Genomic DNA, 17,556 nt, shown 5'->3' with positions numbered 1-17,556 from the left:
CCAGTGACATCCTGCTGTGGAAAGCAGCAGAGACCGTCTCAGAAACAGGGTGGCTGGAGACAGAGGTGCTGCAGGGCTTGAGGGGGCCATGCACAGACTCACTGCTCTTCTCTGGGCAGCAGCTCCCAAATGCCAGGGACACCTCCGTTGTGGGCACATCCCCAGTGGGGGGTGCAGGAGGCAGCTGATCCGATGTTTCTCATCAACGTTTCTAACTCTCTTCCTCTCTGTAAAAATTCAATAAAGTAGATACTTTTAAATAAAGCGCCAGGGACATGTGGGGAGGAAACAGTTGACTAACTTAAGGGCATGGGCTGGAGGGGCAGCAATCAGGGCAATTCTCTCGGGGACAAAAGTGCTGGCCAGGCCGTTGCTCCTTTGTGGAGCCCCCCTCCCCTTCCACCGATGCGCACCGGCGGGCACCACGCCTGGTCTCCATCGGCCTGGCTCACACCACTCGGCTCACCATCAGCCAGAACCACTTTCCCACCTGCACCGGGCTCTGCCGAGTTCCTGGTCTCAGAGACCACAAACCCAACAGGGAGAGCGGCCTGGCCTCCGCTGAAGCAGCCCAAGCCCAGTACCAGCAGCAGCCAAGTGCAGGTCACGTGGGACTTATTCCTAGGATGCAGGATCAGTTCAGTATCTGCAGTCATCAATGTGATTCACCACAAAAGCAGAATGAAGCAAAAAGTCATATATTAACACACAAAAGCATGTGACAAAATCTAGCATTCATTAATAAAAACTCCCAACAAAATGGGAATAGTGGAAACATGCCTCAGCATAACGAAGGCCATATGACAAACCCATAGCTAACATTCCCAACAGTGAAACTTCAGCTGAATGCCTTTTCTTAGGAACAGGACCAGGTTGTCCACTTTCACCACTTTTATTTAACACGAGGGGCCCAGTGCCCGAACCCGAACACAAGAGGGTCAGTGATTGGGGCCTATGGGACAGGCCGGTAGGGAGATTACGGGAGGCTGGCTATGGGAGCACCCTGACCACCAGGGGGCAGCTTCTGTTTTGTGTCTGCCCGCCCCCCTACCCCGACATTGGTCAGTGCACATCACAGCTACCAGTCAGTCACCTGGTAGTAATGGTCACTTAGGCCAGTGGTCTGCAAACTGCAGCTCGCGAGCCACATGTAGCTTTCTGGCCCTTTGAGTTTTTAGCAAAGGCCAGCTTAGGAGAACCCTAATTAATAACAATGTATTGTACCTACATATATTGTTTAAATTTAAAAAATTTGGCTCTCAAAAGAAATTCCAATCATTGCACTGTTGATATTTGGCTCTGTTGACTAATGAGTTTGCCGACCACTGACTTAGGCTTTTAAATATACTAGAGTTAGACCACATGTTGGGACATAGGCAAAATCTCTTCAAATTCAAGAAGATAGAAATCATATCAAGCATCTTCTCAGATCATAATGGCATAAAACTGGAAATCAACTACAATAAAAATAATCCAAAGAAATCAAACACATGGAGACTAAACAGCATGCTATTAAACAATGACTGGTTACTAGAGAAATCAAGGGAAAAATTAAAAACATCCTGAAAACAAATGACAATGAAAACACAACAATCCAAAATCTATGGGACACAGCAAAAGCAGTCTTGAGAGGGAAGTTCATATCCTTACAAGCCTACTGCAAAAAAAACAAGAAAAAAATGGTAACAAATTATCTAACTCTATAACTCAAAGAGTTAGAAAAAAAGCAACAAGAAAAGCCCAGGGTAAGCAAAAGAAAGGAAATAATAAAAATCAGAGCGGAGATAAACGACAGAGACCAAAGAAACAATACAAAAGATCAACAAAACCAAGAGCTGGTTCTTTGAAAGGATAAACAAGATAGATGAACCTCTAGCCAGGCTAACCAAGAAACAAAGAGAGAGGACCCAAATAAACAAAATCAGAAATGAAAGATGCCGACACCGGTTTGGCTCAGTGGATAGAGCGTCAGCCTGCGGACTGAAAGATCCCGGGTTCGATTCCGGTCAAGGGCATGTACCTTGGTTGCGGGCACATCCCCAGTAGGGGGTGTGCAAGAGGCAGCTGATTGATGATTCTCCCTCATCTATGTTTCTAACTCTCTATCCCTCTCTCTTCCTATTAAAAAAAAAAAAAAATCAATAAAATATATTAAAAAAAAAAAAAAAAAGAAGAAAAGAAATGAAAGAGGTGAACCAACCACAGACCCTGCCGAAATACAAAGGATTGTTACAAAATACTATGAACAACTCTATTCTAACAAATTGGATAACCTGGAGGAAATGGACATATTTCTAGAAAAATACAACCTTCCAAAACTCAATCAGGAAGAATCTACACAGTTCAGTAGGCCAATAACTATTAAGAAATTGAAGCAGTCATAAAAAAGCTTCCAGCAAACAAAAGCCTGGGGCCAGATGGCTTCACAGGAGAGTTTTACCAAACATTCAAGGAAGAACTAAAACCTGTCCTCCTCAGACTATTCCAAAAAATTCAAGCGGAAAGAACACTTCCAAACTCTATGAAGCCAGATCACCCTAATACCAAAACCAGATAAAGACAACACCATGAAAGAGAATTACAGGCCAATATGCCTCATGAACATAGATGCCAAAATCCTCAACAAAATTCTAGCAAATCAGCTCCAGCAGCACATCAGAAAGATCATACACCATGACCAAGTAGGATTTATTCTGGAATGCAAGGATGGTACAATATCCGCAAATCAAAAAACGTGATACATCACATTAACAAATTGAGAGAGAAAAATCATATAGTCATTCATAGCAGCACAATCTACAATAGCTAGAATTTGGAAACAGCCTAGGTGCCTGTCAGCAGATGATTGGATCAAAAAACTATGGTACATCTACACAATGGAATACTATGCTGCCATCAAAAAGAAGGAATTCTCATCATTTGCAGCAACCTGGATGGAACTGGAGAACATCATGCTGAGTGAAATAAGCCAGTCAATGAAAAGAGAAACACCTCATGACTTCACTCATTTATGGATAATAACATTATAAACTGATGAACTAAAAGATAGATATAGAGACAGTAAACAACAAGCAGACTGTCAAATTACAGCGGGGAGGGTAGGGAGATCTGGGAGAGATAATAATAGATCAACCGAAGGACTTGTATACATGCATATAAGTACAACCAATGGACACAAAACTCTGGGGGGAGAGGGTATGAATGAGAGGGGGGAGGGCAATGGTAAGTTATATACACAGATAATAATTTAATAAAAAAATAATAAAAAATAAAAATCAGTCATATCAATTGATGCAGAAAAAGCATTTGATAAAATCTAACACCCTTTCCTGATAAAAACTCTCAACAAGGTGGGAATAGAAGGATCATACCTCAACATAATAAAAGCCATATATGATAAACCCACAGCAAACATTAGACTCAATGGGCAAAACACCTTAATAAAAAAATGAAAAAAATAAAATAAATATACTAGAGGTCCGGTGCACAAAATTCATGCACAGATAGACCTGGCCGGCAAGCAGGGCTGATTGGGCTTCTTTCCCCTGGCTCTTGCCCCTCCCCCCCTTGTGTGCAGTGCACGTCATAGCAAGTGGTCGAACTCCCAGTCAGTTGAACTCCCAAGGGGGCAATTTGCAAATGAGCCTTTTATTATATAGGATAGATGGTATTGGAAATTCTAGCCACAGCAATTAGACAAATGAAACACATCCAAATTGGAGAGAAAACTGTCAATATCTGCAGATGACATACTGTAGAGAACCCTAAAGATTCCACTAAGAAGTTTTTAGAATAAAAATTACCAACTCGTACAACTCCACACACACACTAAAAACAAAAAAACCACCCACAATATATCCCAAGAAATTAGAAACACCAATCAGAAAGGATATATGCACCCATATGCTCATAGCAGCACAATCCACCACTGCTGTAAAAAGGAAGGAACTTTTACCATTTGCAACTGCACGGATGGGCCTGGAGAGCATTATACTAAGTGAAATAAGCCAGTCAGAGAAAGATAAATATCACATGATCTCACTCATTTGTGGAATACAATGAACAACAAACTGATGAACAAAAATAGATCAGAGAAAGAGAAGCATCAATCTGACTGTCAAACCTCAGAGGGAAAGCAGGGGAGGGTGGGAGTAGGGGGAGACGTTACCATGCATATAAGCCTAACCAATGACACAGACACCAGGGGGGTGAGGGAATGAGTGGGGGTGGGGTGGGGAGCAATAGGAGAATAAGGATACGTATGTAATACCTTAATAAAAAAATTAAAAGGGCAGCCCAGGCAGTGTGGCTCAGTGGTTGAACAATCTACCTGAACTGGGCAGTCATAATTCGATTCCTGGTTGGGGCACATACCCGTGTTGTAGGCTTGATCCCATGGGGATCAATGATTCTTTCTCATCATTGATATTTCTCTCTCCCCCTTCCTCTTTGAAATCAATAAAACATTTTTCAAATGGACAAAGGAATTTAATAGACATTTCTCCCAGGAGGGCATCCAGAAGGACAACAGAAATGAAAAGATGCTCAGTATCACTAAGCATCAGGGAAAAGCAAATTAAAACCACCTTGAGATATCTCCCCAGACCTGTCAGGATGTCATCGGTAAATCAACAAACGACTAGTGCTCGCGAGGATGCGGAGACAAGGAATCCTGTGCACGGCTGGTGAGACTGCACGTGGATGCAGCCACTGTGGAGAACAGTGTGGAGGTTTCTCAAAAGAATTACTGCTCTATGACCCAGCAATTTGACTTGTGGGTATTTCTTTGAAGAAATGCAAAACACTAATTCAAAAAGATACATGCATCCCTTTGTTCATCGCATTGATATTTACAACAGCCAAGATAAGGAAACGGCACAGTATCAATAGACAACTGGATAAAAAAGATGTGGTACCTGTGTGCAATGGAATATCACTCGGCCATAAAAAGTACTTAAATCTTAGCATTTTGGACAACCTGGATGGACCTAAGAGGTAATATGCTAAATGAGATAAGTCAAACACAGAAAGACAAATTCCATATAATGTCACTTATACCTGGAATCTAAAAAGCAAAATCAGTGAACAAACTCCTAGACACAACACAAACTGATGGTGCCAGATGGCAGGGGGCTTGGAGGATGGACGAAAAGGTGAAGGGATTATGAAGTACACATGGCGAGCTATGAAAAGGCACAGCCCCGGGAAGAGATTACAGCACAGGAAAAATGGTCATTAATATTGCAGGAACTATGAACTGTCTCAGATTAGCACATCTCAGGATGATCGCTGTGTGGTATGTGATCACTATGCTACACATGCGAAACCAATACTGCATATGTCAACTATTTGAAAATGTAAAGAAAATAAAACATTTCACATTGCACATAGAATTTACTTGAGGTAGAAAAAAAACACACACATAAAAGACCAGGTTTCTTCACAAATTGTCATAAACCTCTCCAAAAAAAAAAAAATCCTGATGGGGATTCTGAGCAATTTTAATTCATAGTAACCCCTTTAAATGTTAAATACATTAAATATTATAGAAATAGAGCATGTACACATAGAATAAATCTAGGAGGGAAAATAGACTAGCTCTGGCCACTTTAGCTCAGTGGCTGGAGTGTTGGCCCGCAGACCGCAGGGTTGTGATTTGATTCCTGGTCAGGGCACGTGATTGGGGTGCAGGCTCAGTCCCCAGTGTGGATAGTGCAGGAGGCAGCTGATCCATGTTTCTCACATCCACGTATCTCTCTCTCCCAAGTCAACTAAAAATCTTTTTTAAAGAAAGGACTTCACACAAGGGAATAAGGCACCACAAATATTTTTAATTAGGCCTTGATAAGTGAAATGCAAGTTCCCTGTATTCAACTGCAAGGAAGACAGTCTCCATTTGTAATGAGTTATGAACTTGTGTCTAAACTCTCGAGAAGAGAACCGAGTCGATTATGTCAATGTGCCGGTAATTCTGACATGTGGATCATACCATCAGTGAATTTCAAGCAATCATCAGTTTCAGAGCTCAAACCAGAACATGAGAGGGGTTAAAGAGACTCAGCTGGCTTTTAGAGATGTAAAATATTTTATTTGTAAATGGTGATCTTCTAAATCTGTGTCCACAAATTCCAAAACCCATAACACTCTGTATACTTCAAAAAATTCAATTTTGCCAACATTAGATACTATTATACAGAACCAAAAACAAAACAAAAACCGGTAGGACAAATACTGGTAGGATGTCAGAATATTGTACAAGAGAAGAAAAATATTCAAGAAACAAATTTCATACAGCTATTTATCAAGAGAAAAATATATACAATTGATTTATTCTGTAAGATAAAAATACATCATGCCATATACATTACAAGTTCAGAACTGCATCACTGAATATACCACCAGCTTACAGTCCACTTGAATTGTGCACACAAAACTTCATTTTATACTCAGCCTGTGAAGTGTCAGTACCAGAATTTTAAGTACAAAATAAAAAGCTAACCTGGTTCGAAATGCTGATTAAGTTTCTACAAGCAAACACAAAACAGTGTGTTTATTAAAGAAATGTAAACAAACAGATCATACAAACACGTTTTAAAATCACATCTTCCAAAACCCTTTGCCGGAGTCCTGCAGCCCATGATCGCATCTCCTTTTTTTTTTTTCCTTTTTCAGATTTTTGTGTTAAATAGAAGGCTAGAGTTAGATCAGAGTTCCTGCTACATGATCCTAGTATGTGTAAATGATTCTCTGTGGCTTGAAACAGTTCTAATCAAAACTACTTTTGCTGAAGAAAAGTCAGCCTCTATGTGGGTGTCTTTAAGCAGTTATTCACAGTTATCACAAATTGTAAGCACAAAAAAACCTGACTGAAGAAGTAGGGATGCAACAATATAATATGAAAAAATTAGTTTAAATTACCAAAACAGCTATAAAAGTTGTAGTCATGGCATACACTCTGTTCTATCAGAAGGTGTATAAAACATTAAGTACTAACCGACCGTGGTTTCCAAAAAACTCCAAACACTCTAGGTTGAAATTTTGGTTATTACATAATTATAATGGCATATTTATAACACAAAATTATATTGTAACATCCCTATGAACATTTTATAAGCACCCGAGCTGCTGCAGAGCCTGGTAGCATTTGGTCAATAACTATTTTTATACTGTATTTTTCTCAAAATATTTACATATTTGTACAAAGTAACAGGGTCTGTTAGTCTGCAGGTAACAGCAGCAGCTTGGCTTTCTTCTAACTTTTATTTAAAAATAGCTTCATTCACTTATTCAATAATAAATACAAAAAGTTTCTCTTATTTTACAGAAATCAAAAACTACAATAAACTGACTCATGGAATCAAGTATTTAAATGTATTTTAGTGCAAGTTATTATCCCTTAGCTCTATCCCTAAGGAAGTCATTTCAGTACATTCCTTGTTCAGTGGTGTCTACTTTATTAAAAACTTTACGTCAGAGGGCCCGCCCCTTTCCATAAGGCGTGGCCAGCACTTCGGACATGTCCCTTCGCTGGTGATCAGTCTACATTCACAGGAGGGCCCTGCCGGGGCAGCAGCCCGCGGCTCTGTGCCCCAGTAAGTTTCTCCTTAGTGAGACTAAAACAACAAAACAAAACAGACAAACAAACAAAACCCACCCACAAAAGAAAAGAGGAGAGAAAAGAAAAAGTGCTGGACCATCTGTAGTTCTGTAACCTCAGCCTCTGGGGCAGCTCGGGGCCGCGGTCGGGGGGCGCGTGGCCCAAGGGGCTGAGGAAATCAGACTCCCAGAAGCTAGAGTTCAGTCATAAACAGAAAACAAAACCTCTCTCTGCTGCCAATCCAAACGGTGTGTTGAATCGCTTCTTCCTAGGGACAAGCCGCCGCCAGACAGCAAGGAATGCGTTCAGTTCATCCACTTGCGGCAGTTCACGGCCCCGCAGTGGCAGGGGATCTTGTGCTGGTCGTCCTCGAAGTCAAACTTGTAGTCATAGCACAGCTGCGCGCAGAGACAGAGTCAGGCTGGGAGGGGGGAGGGCCCCTCCGCCTGCCCGGGCCCCTCCGCCTCTGCCCGGCTCCCCCCCCCCTCCGCCTGCCCGGGGGCCCCCCTCCACGTCTGCCCAGCCCCCCCCTCCGCCTCTGCCCGGGCCCCCCCCCCCTCCGCCTCTGCCCGGGCCCCCCCTCCGCCTCTGCCTGGCTCCCCGCCCCCCCCTCCGCCTGCCCGGGGGCCCCCCTTCGCCTCTGCCCGGGGCCCCCCTCCACGTCTGCCCGCCCCCCCCCCCCCGCCTCTGCCCGGGCCCCCCCCTTCCGTCTGCCCGGCCCCCCCTCCGCCTGCCCGGCCCCCCCTCCGCCTGCCCGGCCCCCCCTCCGTCTGCCCGGCCCCCCCTCCGTCTGCCCGGGCCCACACCGGCAAGCAAGCAGCTACAGGAAGACTGCTCTGCTGAGGCTCTGGGGCCTGGGAGGGTGATGGGAGCCTCAGGCCCTAGCCAGGTTGCTCAGTGGTAGAGCCCTCGGACTGTTAGGGTCTTGGGTTCAATTCTCGTCAAGGGCATTTGATTGCAGGCTCGATCCCCAACCCTGGGAGGCAGCCAATGATGTCTCACTCTCCTATCGAGATTCCCTCTCAATGGAAACACCCCCGGTGAGCATTAACCAGAACAGGAACAAGCCCGGCTGGTTTACCCAGGACCCCAAAGGGACCGGAGATCCGCAGGCAGGCTTTTCAGGCCGAGCCAGACCGAGAACGGCAGCTGGCTGTGGAAGGAGCATCCCCAGACCTCTCCGCTCGCTGCCTGCAGGCAGCCCCGCGGGCCCTCCGCCCCTCATGGCCCAGGGGCACCGCAAGGACCATCCTTCTCCCCCTGCTCCTCACTGAGCATTCAAAGATGTCTTTCTAGAGGAGCCACCCACTTATTAACATCTCAGACCAAGCCTGTTGTCAAGGAAGCCGGGGTCTGCCCAGTTCCCGTGGGGCAACCCCTGCTCCCCAACACTCCCAAGCCTGGGGAGCACTCTCACGACCCCTGCTCACTGGCACCACGCTGGACTCCGCACCCTCTTAGCTCCTAAGGTACCTCCCGGCGTGCAAAAGGCCGTGGTCAGCTCTTGATTTAACCAAGGGAATTCCAAAAAGATGACCCACACACAAGCAGAACACCATCTCACTCACACTCACACTCACACACATACACACACACTCACACTCTCACACACTCACACACACACATACACACACACTCACACTCTCTCTCACACACACACACACACACACACACACACACACACACACGATGGCATCAGTGAAAGACAAAGTCGGGGAAATGCAAAGGAGGCAACCAAGACTAATAATCTTAAGTCATCTGCGAGGCCAAAGAAATGTCAAGGTCAGCATCGAGCATTCTGAAGAAAAAATAGTAACGCAACTAACGGTTTTGAAATCTGTGGCTGTCAAAACCGAAAGCGGTGCTCCTCATACTGGGAATACGTGATGGGACGAGGGCTCCTGAGCCGTGGTCTGAGCCGCAGGAGGCAGCTTCTAACGTTAGAGGAACCCCACCACACTGACCGGAGCACCCGAACACAGGAGCTGACGCCACGTGAGTGACGGGGGAGGAGGAGGGACCACGGAGAGGGGCAGGAGCACTCAGTGCTGCGCGTGGCAGTCGGACAGTGAGAGACACGGGTGGTGAAACGGGACCCACCCAGTCTGAGCAGAGAACGGGAAACCTCGGCGATGACCACCCCCACGGACCCGCACACCGCGAAGCCCCACACGCTCACCTCTTCTCCTTTCTGGATCCTCCGGCTGGAGCTGATGATGATTTTGTGTCCTCTCTCAAAAGTCACCACCTCGGCCACACAGTTAGGTGCACACGAATGGTTGATGTACCTGCAAACCACCATTTCAGAAAACTATACATCAACTAGAAGAAGCTTTAAAAACGTGCAGCTCATCGAGAAAACTTTCCCCAACTACACTCCTATTTGCTCATCTACAGAACAAGAACAAATAGAATTTTAAATAAAACTTGTGAAACTTCTCTGCTCTAAATTCCTGAGCCGGGAAGGCTGTGGCCGCGGCCACTGAAGGGAGAGGCCCCGAACAGACCGCGTCTCACCTTGCAGGCCCTCCCGTGAGTGTGGCATCGATCACGTGGTCATTATCCATGCGGAACATGTACACGCCGCGGTTCTGAAAGAGAAGCAGCTCTAAGTCCTCCCTCCGGTCCTGCCCACCCGGGAAGCTGGCCGAGGGGACGTGACAGGCCGTCACCCTCTCCTGGATGTGACGGCAGCCGGCCGGCCACACGGGCTGAGTGGGAATGAACGAAGTGGGAGATGCCTGGAGAACCAGCCAGGCTCCTTAGTCCACACACATATCTCTGCAAGTAACGACATGGAGCGCAGACGAATGGGAAGATGGGCCTTTTGTTCTAAACTGGACCCAGCCGACAGGCAGCGCAGCCTGTCTCTGGGGCTGCTTGCAGCACGGGTGGGGGCTGTGACACTCACCTGGGACTCATACAGCTTCTCTTTCCTGTTTGCTACTTCGTTTCGGATGATGGTCCCGATGTACTCAATGACCATGGTGTGCTTCTCGATGTCTCTGGCAGCATACAGGCCCAGCCCCTGCAGAAAGTGTGTGTGTGAATCTCCAGCATCTTCAATGTCTACTGGATGTGCTGTCTGCACCCTCTAAAGCTCCGTCCTCACCACCTGCTCACTGTCTTGTTTACACTAAATCCTTAGGGCCTTACAAAGCAGCCGCAATTTCTGTCAGACTTCTCGTCCTTCCTGTACCTGCTGAGACCCTACCAGCTAGACAGGCTAATGGCTGCTGAGGGTTACGCTGTCCCTATTTTTAAAGGGCTAGACACTTAATTTAATGATGTAGAATCAGGGCTAACTGTAGGGATTATGGAGGAGACCGAACAGGCGCCAGATTTGGCAGTGCGCTCCTGGAAGCTAACCAGGCAAAGTGAATTTCCACTATCAGGAAAGTTGGCAAGTTCCTGGGAAGGTGAGTTCCCCAATGTGAGGTTCTGAGCTGCTAAGGAGCATCCAGGAATCTGAACCGCCCCAGCGCCGAGCATCCTTCTTCTTCTCGGCTGTGCTGCCTGTGCCAGGAGCACACACACCTATAGTCCTCAGTGAACGCGTTCTGGAAAAACAATGTGCTGGGAACGATAGGGGTAATTCCCAGGGAGGTCTGCATTTTCTTGCCGCGATCTGAGTTCCTGTGTTTCCAGCAGAGAAGGCAGGCCGACCCCATGCTGCCTGGGGACTCGCCACACCCGTCCTCCTAAGGCCGCCGGGAGCATGGGACAGAGGCCCGTGCTAGAGGTTTTCCCATGAAGTCAGTCACTTTCTTGGGGAAAAGGGTCTAATTTATCTGTTCAATTCCAGCCATGACTCGGGAGGCGCACAAAGCAGCATGAACAGGACTGTGGCCTACATGGTGCTCCAACAACTGTTTACCCATTGGAAGAAAATCAAATTGTTTAAACATAAAAAAATCAAATTTCTGAAAGAAAAACAACCTAAGAGACGACATATGCAAAGTACAGTCTTAACCAAGACTAGAAGCTATAGAAAATTAAGTGTTTGACTACTTAAAATTAAGACTTTTGTAAGAAAAAAAAAAAAAAAAAAAAAAAAAAAAAAGACAGCATACCTTCTGTTAGGCAAAGTTTGTTCTGCAGGGAAATAGTTAATGGTGAGCGAGTCCTTACTAATCGAACAATGGACAAAAGATGGATATGCAATTCACAGGAGAGTAAATCCCTATGACAAACACGAAATCACTCATTCAAAAATAAAAAGCTTCTGCACAGCAAAAAAACCCGCCATCAAAATAAGAGAGCCTGGCTGGCGTGGCTCTGTGTTTGAGCGATGACCTATGAACTAGGAGGTCACAGGTCGATTCCCGGTCAGGGCATATGCCCAGGTCGCGGACTCAACCCCTAGTATGGGTGTGCAGGAGGCAGCCAGTTGATGATTCTCTCTCATTGATGTTTCTATCTCTCTAGCCCTCCCTTCCTCTCTGAAATCAATAAAGATGTATATTAAATAATAATAATAACAAGAGAGCTCACTGCATGGAGAACATATCTGCCAATGATACATCTGATAAAAGGCTAATCTCCAAAATATGTGGGGGACTCATACAACAGAAGACAACAATCTGATTAAAAAAGTCACTGATCATCAGGGAGATGCAAATTAAAACGACAATGAAGTGTCACCTCACACCTGTCAGAATGGCTGCCCTCAACACATCAACCAACGACAAGTGCTGAGGAAGATGCGGAGACTGCTGGAGGGCATGCAGACCCGGGCTGCCAGAGTGGAGAACAGTGAGAACTTCCCTCAAATTATTAAAAAAGGAACTGCCATTTGACCCAGTGATCCCACTTTTAGGAATATACCCTAAGAAGCCTGAAACTCATCAGAAAGAATAGAAGCACCCCTATGTTCATAGCAGTGCAATTTACAACAGCTAAGACTTGGAAACAGCCTAAGTGTCCATCAGCAGATGAGTGGATAAAAAAAACTATGGTACATTCACACAATGGAATACTATGTGGCAATAAAATTTGCAACAGCAATAATTGACCTGGAGAAATTATTATGCTGAGAGAAATAAGCCAGAAAAGATAAATATCACATGATCTCACTCATAGGTGGAATCTAATGAGCCAAATAAGCTGACGATCAAATATAGACCTGAAGCATGAACAGACTATTGACCCTCAGAGGGAAGGTGAGGAAGAGTGGGAGGAGACCAACCAATGAACTTGTATGCATATGTGTACACCCCGGGGACACGTACAATGGCATGGTGAGGGGCGGGGGATGGGGAGGAGGGAGTGGGTGGAAGAGATTAATGGGGGTAACAGGAAGACCTATGTAATACTTTCAACAATAAAGCTTAAAAAAAGTCACTCATTTAGAGAGTAACTATCAGTCTACACTTAGCCGGTTGGCAAAATAAGTAAATAGCAGGGCTGTAACATTTACTACAAATGGGGAGACAGTCTCAGTGGATGCAGGAAGACACTGATGGTTGCACTGGGAAAGGGTAAGGAAAGTGCTTGTCAGTGGTGGTCAGTTTAATAACTACAGCTCATCACCACCACAGAGCATCACGGCCGTGAAGAGCCACCTCCGCCGGCCCAGAGCCTGAGGATTTGAGAAGAAGCCTAAGCGTGTGGCCCAGCACGTTCCGATGTCACAGGAGGTGGGGCTGCGAGGGAGGAGCGCCCAGCACGTTCCGATGTCACAGGGAGGTGGGGCTGCGAGGGAGGAAGACGGAGAAGGGCAAGAGCTCGGGCTGGAGAGGACACGCTGCACACAGGCCGCTCCAAACCATCACATGACGGTGAGAGGAACGGGGGAGCCGAGCCGCTGGAACCCGTTAAACGGGACGTGGCTGGTCAGGAGGAGGGCGTGCGCCCCTGCCAGGAGCTGGGGGAGCTCTCCAAAGGCTCTGTTCTGTGGCAGCAGCTGAAGACAGACACACTGCACCCAAACGGTGAAACCGAGCTACCAGCTGGAAGAGCAGAGCACAAGGGCGCTGAGCTAACGTAAAGCGTTAGCAGCTCAGCACAAGTCGGTGCTGGGAAACTGAGAGAGAAGGGCGGATACAAGACGGACCCTCTGGCTGTGCCGAAGGCCCCAGAACACGCTGCTGCTGCTGCCAGTCTGGGTCCACGCCGGACCCCAGGCTGCGGGGTCAGGTGTGTGCCCACCAGTGCACACAGGAGTGCAGGAGGTAGGGACTCGGAAAAGAATGCCCGCGGCAAACCCGAGCCTGAAGGCCATCTTGCTCCATCTTGCTCACAGTGTGGAATCAGTGAGACCCTAACAGCACATTTTTGTTAAATTCCCAAATATGTATATACGATCAGCCCTGTGCACGGATCTGTGCGCCAGCAGGTTGTTCTCGCCCTCCTGTAGCTCTCTGCCCACTCCCCCATCCCACCCCCACAGCTTGCTGCCCTGCCCTCTCCTGTAGCTCACTGCCCCACCCTCCTGCTGATCCGTCATCTGGTCATTACAAGGCCGGTCATTAGGCTTCACGGGGTAACAGAAAATTAGCATATTCCTCTCCTATTGTATCCCATACAATAAAAGATGTAATGTGCAAATGGTCATTATGCCATGAAGCATAACAACCGACCACATGATGACGGGATTACAGATCAGCAGGAGGGTGGGGCAGAGAGCTATTATGGGCTACAATGGGCTACAGTGGGTGGTGGAGAGCTAATTGTGGCTATTGGGAGGGAGGGGCGGAGGGAGCACAGGAGGGGTGGAGGGAGCACAGGAGGGCAGGGCAGTGGGCGGAGAGCTACTGGAGGGGGCAGGGCAGCGTGCTATGGGGGTTGGGGGGCCAGGGAGCTACAGGAGGGCAGGGCAGCGGGCGGAGAGCTATTGGAGGGCAGTGGGGAGCTACTGGTGCATGGATTTGCACGCAGGGCTACTAGTAAGATATCAAAGGCTAATATCCCTCAGTTTGACCAGGAGACCGGGTTCAATCACTCACTATGATGTGCACTGACCACCAGGGGGTAGCACGGAAGGCAGGCAGGCCTTGGCCTGCGGCCAGAAGCAAGGCCCCAATTGGCCCTGATCGCCAGCCAGGCCTAGGGACCATACTCGTGCACGAATTCTGCGCCCCAGGCCTCTAGTCAAGAATAAAGACAAGATCCTAAGATCTTTCGGAGAGGGAAGAGTCTCCCAGGAAGGAACAAGCCTGACAGCACGGACGGTGGCCTGCAGAGGAGACTCCGTTTGAAGGGACCTGATGACTCCTGAGGGGGCTGGCTGGGAGGAGACGGGCGGTCTGCAGAGGTGCAGACAGGGAGATGGGAGGAAGTCTGGGCGGCAGAGCTGGAGAGTAGATCAGAGAACCTGGTAACTCAGCCTGGGACACCAAGGGGAGGCGCTGAGCGGCCTCTGGCCTTGGGGTCTGCTGCTTGGGAAGCAGTTACACACTGAGCCCCAGAGGCTTCAGCCGTGCAACATCCCCCAGGGTAGTGTCCAGAACAGCCGCACACTTCACAACTATTTCCACTGGACTGTCCACAAGTGCCTGAGGGACACGTGTGTACGCAGAGGCCAGGGCTGCCTGTTCGCTTGAGCAAAGTGTGGAGTCCAACACCGTCTGTCCACTCGGGAAGTGAATGTGCATGCCCAGCGACTGCATGCGGGCTGGCTAGCCTGCGGTGACTTAGAAAACATGGCCATTCCCACAGCCTGTAACCCTTTTCCCACACCGGGCGCTGCTCTCCCGGACGCCGGTCCCACCCGCTCTCCCTTCCTGAGAAGTCCTTCCCACCTGGATCCGAGACCGGGCGAGGTACACGTTGGACTTCCACTCCGTCTTCATCCTCCGGTACTGCGACGACTTGGAGTGGACGAACTGCTTGCTGTACGGGGCGTTCAGCTCCCCGGTGACTGTGCTCTGGAAGGACTTGGAGGTGCTGGTGCTGTTCAAGGTGTGAGGCCTGCAGGAGGGCGCAGCAGCAGGAGAGAGAGGGAGAGAACTGAAGACACCTCCGGTCCCCCCCGGCCCGGCCGGTTCCGGTGAGCATGGCGGGAGCATGCACAGAAGCCGCCTAGCGGAGCGCAGGGCGCATTCTCTGATGTGGCCGGGCACAGACACAGCCAGGGACACAGGGTTTGTAAGCAGCAGACAAATCAAGCACAAAACCACTAAGACGCCTAGAAACCCTGGGCTGTACTATGTGAAGTTAAAACAAAATACCTTAACACAAACCTCTTGACATGGGCACTCATTTTAGGCTCAGAGCGGGCACAACCTGTGGGGTTAACGGCAAGAGGAAGCTCCATGAGGGGATTTCGGCCATATCGAAAGGTGTAGTTTTCACATGCTTCAACCCCAGGGAGCTGCAAGGAAGCAAAACAGACAAAAGTTAACTCACTCGATTAGGACGATGAGCTGGTGAAAGGCTGGCCCAAGTTGTATGGAAATAACTTGTCAACATCTTCAAAATATAACGTATGTTAACAAGCAGCCTACACTCAGCCGCGCTAAAGTGTGAGCAGCCAAGTTCCGCGTCACAGCAGACCACAGTGAATGCTGGCAAACGCTCCCCGAAGAAAACCAGGTGCTGGCCTGTGGGGTTTTAGGGCTGAGAGTGCCAGCTTCCCAAACTGGGGGCATACTAATTCACAGCATCAATATCAACTCGCGTCTTTGTCTGGAACTTTACAATTTCCAGCAAGAACCGTTTCAAATCATTTACATGGTTTACTTTCATGATCACTTGTCACTTCCCCAATTCGACTATGACACGATGAGGATTCATTCTCAGTGGTAAAACTTAAGATTTACTTACAAAATACTTTACATGTTAAGGCCTTTTCTAGAACATGTTTCTTGTGAGCACATTTATCTTTAGACACAGCATGGAGGCAGGGAAGCAACTGAGCATATTACTCAGTAGCTTTGGGGGTTGCTTTTCCCAAAAAAAACTCATTAATGAGTTTTTATTCTTGAAAATAATGCCTTATAGTCATGCAACTTTCCAAAACTGTGAGGAACTCATTGGCAAACACGCTTGTAATATTAAAAGATAACAGAGAGATGTCAGAGAAGACATGCGTCTGTAACCTGACAGCAGCCACAAATGTCCCATCGGGGATGGGCACAGCCCCCCATGGAGCGCAGGGCCTCCCAGCGCGGGGAGAGGAGCCCCGAACGGCATGAGCGAGGGGAACACAGACATCCATTGGAGAGGCACCGCCCGCCGCCTCACACTCACTGATTCCGCGATCCGAGCCACTGCAGATACAGTCAGGCCAAACAGGTCCTCCCCTTTCAGATACGCTGGGAAAAGCTGCAGCATTTCCGACTGCTTCCTCACACGCGCCACGGGCTCCAAAATCTTATCCCACACACCTGTACACATGGACCAAAAAGAAGTTCGCATGACAAAGGAGCTTTCAGCTAACAGAAAGGCAAGCGGGATGCAGCCCACACCCCAGTGCAGAGGAGCCAGCCCCCCAGACACCCCAGGGTCGAGGGAGGCAGCGGGAGCCGACAGCCTGGCGTGGGAGCAGCGGCTGGCGGCAGCATGCTTGGGGCCTAGGACATTCCGGGGGAAGAAGAAGATATGTTAATGGGAGTAAAGAGTAAAAGTGGGAAATTTTAAGAAACTGAAATTTATGCAAGGAGCTAATTAATTTCCATATTGGCCATAAAACATTAGACTTTAAAATATCCAATTCATTAAACGTTACTTTCCTTTCAGATCTAAATTAAACCATAACATTGCTATTTTTATTAATCAGCATTAGAGCATTTCCATACATTTTTTTAAAACTTGCTAACCTAAAGGGGAAAAAAAGAAAAAAGAGCTCCTGCAGCCTTTAAAACAGCAGTCCCCAGGACTTCCTACGTCAGAAGTGACCATGATAACCGAGACTTAGCTGGCTCGTTGCAAATCTGCATTTAATATCCAGTGCCGCTGAGTAAAACAGTGCTCACAGATGGATGCTGCCTTCTCAGTGACATTAAGAAGAGGGTCCC

At 47.8% G+C, this 17,556-nt stretch overlaps 1 protein-coding gene across 1 annotated transcript in view; it reads right to left on the bottom strand.

Annotated features, from left to right (window-relative positions):
• Positions 1-6,066: 6,066 nt before the first annotated feature.
• KMT2C (lysine methyltransferase 2C) overlaps positions 6,067-17,556 on the bottom strand; it is a 240,541-nt gene continuing 229,051 nt past the window's right edge. Inside the window, 7 exon segments of the mRNA XM_036412645.2 lie at positions 6,067-7,995; positions 9,777-9,885; positions 10,115-10,188; positions 10,509-10,625; positions 15,340-15,508; positions 15,769-15,911; positions 16,790-16,926. Coding sequence (XP_036268538.1) covers positions 7,903-7,995; positions 9,777-9,885; positions 10,115-10,188; positions 10,509-10,625; positions 15,340-15,508; positions 15,769-15,911; positions 16,790-16,926 — 842 coding nt within the window. The 3' untranslated portion in view covers positions 6,067-7,902.

Source organism: Pipistrellus kuhlii, unplaced genomic scaffold, assembly GCF_014108245.1.
Source record: "Pipistrellus kuhlii isolate mPipKuh1 unplaced genomic scaffold, mPipKuh1.p scaffold_m20_p_47, whole genome shotgun sequence".
NCBI lineage: Eukaryota > Metazoa > Chordata > Mammalia > Chiroptera > Vespertilionidae > Pipistrellus > Pipistrellus kuhlii.
Note: the sequence above shows the minus strand (reverse complement) of the source record. Positions and strands in the feature narration are given on the sequence as shown.